Below are 5,650 nucleotides of genomic sequence, written 5' to 3'. Positions count from 1 at the left end.
AAAGTCGACAAATAGGTGGTGACTCGTCGATCCTTTTCTCGCGGGTCTTTTGCAAGATTTGGCGTATAGTGAATACCTGGTCTAGCGTGGATTTGCCAGGTCTAAAGCCACACTGGGTGGGCTTCAGTCTTTCACACAACACACTCGATAAACCCTTGTAACCTATGCCTAGAAGGCTGATCCCGCGGTAGTTGGCGCGAATGGCGGGATCGCCTCACTTTTTGGTTGGGCAGAACACAATTAAATTTTGGTCGTTGGACATGCACTTATATGACCATATTCTGCATAAGAGTTGATGCACCGCCACCGCAGCAGGCTGCCAGCTCCAACAAATTTTTTTGTTTTTCAAGCGTGCTATTGCTATCGTGGCTATCGTGCTATTGTTAGGTGGCGGAGCGTCGACTACGTCATCGTCGACTGAGGGCTCGAGTTCTTCTTCTCCACAGCTTTCAAGCTCTTCGCACTCATGTGTTTCAGCCTTCCTCTTCTTATAACAGCAAATACGTCTCGCTTCCTGTCTTGGACGCGGTAATTATGTACATAGCGACCTATTCCCTCATCTAAATATTAATCTTATCTAATCCTAATAACAAGAGTTTTAATTTTCTACCCCTCTTTACTTTCAGCCACACTTGTTTTGATATCGGGAGGCATGAACCTAGCCTGGAGTTGTGGCTTTTACGCGGTTCAAGGTTTCATAGTAAATACACACCTAATGATTTGCTGGTATATTGCGGTAATTATTGGCGCTTTAGTTTCGGGATTCGTTACACATCGCATGGAAAGAAAACCAATATACGTAAGTGAAATTAATGGATAACAGTAGGTATCTTTCATTATACAAATTTAACTTATTTTACAGTTGTTTTCCTCCTTCTTAATTCTGGTTGGTGGCATACTTTTTGTGTCTCTACCTCACAAATATGGCGCTATTTCGGCAGCTCGCTACTTGAATGGTTTCGCTATGGGTCTCGTAGTCGTACCAACTTTGGTTCTAATTGGCGAAGAAGTGGATAGCAGTAAACGTGGCATGGCTGCTGCATTGCTTGAGATGGGCAGCTTTACAATTGGTATATTCTTGCAAATTTGTTGCATATTCGCATACAGCAATAGCGGTGCTATACCCAGCTTTCAGTACAAATTTGGTTCGACAGAGCTGCATGGCATCTTTGTTATTGGTTTTGCCGTAATAACTTTTCTACTTTCATACTTTTTGGTCATCGAATCACCCGTTTATTATCTGCTGCACAATGATGAGAACCAAGCCATCGATTGTTTGCGTCGTCTGCAACGGCCATTTGTTGTGACACAGGAAACATATCAGCAACTGGAGGAGCATAAACGTTATATCCAGGATAATAGCTATAACATTGATCTAATGTTACCAGCACTGTTGAAGATGTGCTTATACCGTGGCTTGGTTGCGCTCTCCTTTTCGCCGCTCATCGTTCTAGCGTTACTGCTGTCAACTTTGTCATATGCTGGTGATGATACGTGGCCATATATTCTCTTCGGTGTGTTTTTATGGCTGGGCTCCTTCATAGGCGCATTCTTAATGGACTACGTAGGACGCAAGAAATTTATGATAATTGGTGCCCTGATTTGTGGTAGCATGGCAATTGGTGCTGGTGTTGTATATAACGACGTTATAAACTTTTTGTATTCAACTAAAATGGGAAAGCTGTTAATTCTACTCTTCGTGATGGAATTGTTTGCAGGCGTTTTCAGTAGTTCATCTTCAGCTTATCTAACGGAGGCATTTCCACTGCATCTTAAGACGTACTACATTGCTTTATCCTACACGGTGCAAATGTTGGTGTTGATCATAATTACCTCATGCAGTTATGATCAGACCAGTTTGGGCGCATACTTTATTACATTTGGCGTATTTTACGTGGTAGCATGTTTACTGGGTTTATGGTGTATGCCTGAATAAAATAAAACATAGTATTCCTTAACAGAAACTGTGAAAATTAATATTTCAATCGTTGCGCAACATTTAAGATAAATCAACAAACTTTGGTAAACATTTCAAGTACTTTAAGTAGGTAACTTACTCCAAACTTGCACTTTATTATACTAAAATTTATTATACCAAGGAAACTGCCTATCGAGGGCTTATATTCAATACAACGCAATTTTCAAAAAAATCAGATTGATGCTGACCTTGAACATCGCTTGTTAGAATAATTTGTTATTAAATTTCGTAAATCAAATTAACCTTAGGGATGACAGTTAAGTCTCAGATGGATTCTAATATCAGCAAGTAGTTCTTGTGAAAATTTCAGATGTGTAGGTTGTATTGAATATAAGATGATATTCAAAAACTTTTTCAGGAATTCAAATAAAAATATTAAAATTTTTACAAAATCTGTTGATTTTTTTTAGTATAACACACAGTTTAAAACTTGGTCCTACATGGTTTTTGTTGCAAAATGATTTTTTTTATTAAAAATAATAAACGTAAATAAAAAAATTGAATTGTGGAAACTTGTGGATTTGTGGTGGGCCTTTAATTTGGACACGGGATGTATTTAGTTGCAAGTACTATTTTCGCAAGAGCTCTATTGTTATGCTCATTTTTTATCATAAACTACTTTATTTACTAATTAATAATAATAACAATTAATTTTTAAGCAAAAACCCAAACTGACTTCAATTCTCATACAAAAATTTAGGAGTGGCGTTAATTTTTTCATGATCCAATGATCGGATCTAAACCAGATTAGTGTGGGACCAGTAGTGAGACACTACCGTTCGGATGCAAAAAAAATTACCGAAATCGGTTTACGTGGTCCAAAGTTATGCGGTAACAAACACAAAAAAAGAAACAAGTAAGAAAGTCTAAGTTCGGCCGGAGCCGAACATTAAATACCCAGCGCAAGTATTAAATATATGTTTTTCCACCTTTCCGAAACCTACCGCTAGATAGTAAGCCGGGGTGTATCAATTTTGAGTAAACTGGCGTCCTTAAATTTCGAAATATGGCAGTTTCAGGCATTTCTGAAATTTACCGTTATATGAAAAGCGGCCGTAATTTTAGTCCGATTTCAATAATTTTCAACGTTTTGCTTTTATGTGGCAAGCACAATAAAAATACCGATATACATATATGTGGTCATAAGTGGGCGGTGCCACGCCCATTTTCCAAAATTTTACCATAAACGTATTTCTTGGTTAAAATTGTTGCAAGCATCAATTTTGAATAAATTAGCTTTAATATTTACTGATATATCGAAAATTTTGTATTTCTCTAAATTACCGTTATATGGGATGTAGGCGTGGTTATTGTCCGATTTTTGAAATTTTCGGCCATTTAGTATGCTGTACCCAGGTCAACAATTGTGCCAAGTTTGGAAGAAATTGGTGCAGCGGTTCCCAAGATATACACATGTAACCATAAGTGGGCGTGGCGACGCCCATTTTCCAAAAATTTATAATATTCTTATTTATCGTCTAAAAGTTATTGTAAATATCAATTTTGGTGAATTATCTTCAGTAGTTACCAAAATATCGCAGTTTTCGTATTTCTGGATATTACCGTTATATGGGAAGCGGGCGTGGTTACAGTCCTATTTTCGATACCAACTTACCTTGGATTAATGTAAACCTACATACCAAATTTCGTTGAGATATCTCAATTTTTGCTCGAGTTATCGTGTACACGGGCGGACGGACAGAAAGACATGGCTTAATCGACTTCTCGATTCATTCTGAGCATTTATGTATACATTTGTCTATATCTATCACGATTCGTTTGACTATTACAAACAACCGTTATGTGAACAAAATTAATATACCCATGTGCATAAGTGCGCTCGGGTATAAGAAATATATATTTCGACGAATTGATAACCTCCTCATTTTTTTGAACTCGGTTAAAAATATAAATAATCTAAACCTCAATCTCAGGCGCAATTCGTATCTATTTATATCCTTATCTGTGTTTACATCTTTGTGTTTGTTTCTATGTTTATGTTATTCTTCATATTCTCCTATAACTTCATCTTCATCTCCCCCTTCGTCTTTATCTCCATCTTCATATTCATGGCCATCTCTTAGCTTTCCCTCATCTTCATATTCATCGACATCTTCTTCTTAACCTCCTTTTTAATCTTTGTCTGTATTTTACAACGCTTTTTTCAACTGGCAATGTTGTATGGCCAGACCACCATTTATACTATAAATATAGCAAAGGTATTTATGGCAATTGTACTAAAAGTCATTATAAACACTTTATAAGTTTGAAAATCAAAAGCGCGGGGCGCATGTAACAGACCGGTAGTGATATGAAGAGCAATATATGTATGTATGGATGTGGGCATATGAATAACGACCGCTTATACGATGTTTCCACGCTTCGAAATTCGCTCTCTAAGTAATTCGCTAAGTAATTCGTGAATTACCCTGTTTCCACGCCACATATTAGTAATTCGTTTGGCAGCTATAGTTCTTGCTCTTGTTCTTCGCTATTTATTATTATTTTTGTGTACTGCAAATATCGAATATGGAGCTAAAATTTATGTTATCATCAACAATTGTAATATATATAGAGAAAATTGTATTATTAGTATTATTCTACAACTAGAAAAAGTGCCAGCAAATGGGACCAGGCCGGTGAAAACTTCGATATATTTTCGATAAATATTAGAGACGGCATCGATTCGCTCGTCATTCGCATGATAATTCGATCTGAATTACCTACAAATGAGGTAATTCGCTCTCAAAATTACATAATTCGGAAGGTAAGTCGATTTTAAAAAAGCTAACAGCTAAACGCAAATTTCTACATCTTAACGCCGAAAATAACAGATATGTTCACGTTGAGCTTCGAGTTAATGGCTTTATGGGCAATTTTGGAGTTTACCATACAAACGATTTTCGTTAAACTTCTCCTTAAACACCACATTTAATTAAAGTTTTTGGAAATGCAACCCCTTTTGTGGTCGAATTGGGTTTGTGTCTTTCATAATTTAAACCTGCAACCAACTTGCCGACAGTTAGCCTGCTCCCGTAATGCAGGATATAATCAGAAATATTTAGGTAGTCCGAGTTCGTTCCGTGCACATAAATCTAGAAAACCAACAATCTAGCTATGCAAAAATCAAAAATGTGACTCGTAGAACTATCTGTGATGATTTCAACCCTACCAAAATTATTTGGCCGAAGTAAAAAATAAAGAAGGGATCAATGGTTAAAGTTAAATTTTTTGATTTTTTCAAATCCTAATATCTTCGCAACAACATAACCTATTAATGACGTCAAAATAAAGGTAATTAGGGGACCTTTCACTTTGTGTACATACTTTTCTCCGTTTTTTGTATTTTAGGCCAGAAATACCGAATAACCAAAAAATATGTAAATCTATATATTAATACGCTAACATAAATTTTGTCTCGGTTCGTTTGGCGATTCTACCGAACCGATTTCAAAACCACTAACACCGTTGGAAAGGCATTTTTCCGTAGGTTTCACAATGGGTTGAAAATTACGGCCAAAACCGTCATTTAAACATTTACGAATTGTGTACATATAGATGTTGCTGCAACATGTTCAATTTGACATGTTTCGCCTGTTGTTTCACTACACATTTGAAATTAAGCTTTGAAATAAAGATAAATATGAAGATGAAGAAATAAATGATAACGAT

At 36.4% G+C, this 5,650-nt stretch overlaps 1 protein-coding gene across 1 annotated transcript; it reads left to right on the top strand.

Moving 5' to 3' along the window:
• The first annotated feature begins 640 nt into the window (after positions 1-640).
• Positions 641-2,330, top strand: LOC118745942. Its single transcript, XM_036479609.1, has 2 exons — positions 641-799; positions 863-2,330. The coding sequence occupies exons 1-2, from the start codon at positions 653-655 to the stop codon at positions 1,934-1,936; spliced, it is 1,221 nt and encodes a 406-aa protein (XP_036335502.1). The 5' UTR covers positions 641-652; the 3' UTR covers positions 1,937-2,330.
• Positions 2,331-5,650: the final 3,320 nt, after the last annotated feature.

This window comes from Rhagoletis pomonella, unplaced genomic scaffold (genome assembly GCF_013731165.1).
Source record: "Rhagoletis pomonella isolate Grant_MI unplaced genomic scaffold, Rhpom_1.0 Rhpom_scaffold_00010, whole genome shotgun sequence".
NCBI classification, from domain to species: domain Eukaryota; kingdom Metazoa; phylum Arthropoda; class Insecta; order Diptera; family Tephritidae; genus Rhagoletis; species Rhagoletis pomonella.
The sequence above is the reverse complement of the archived record's forward strand: the minus strand, read 5'-3'. Positions and strand labels throughout refer to the sequence as shown.

Bases quoted from the DNA above. Each gene is read 5' to 3' on its own strand.
- LOC118745942 (XM_036479609.1), top strand. From the start codon at position 653: ATGAACCTAGCCTGGAGTTGTGGCTTTTACGCGGTTCAAGGTTTCATA. The intron at 800-862 runs GTAAGTGAAATT...CTTATTTTACAG, and splicing joins TGGAAAGAAAACCAATATAC to TTGTTTTCCTCCTTCTTAAT.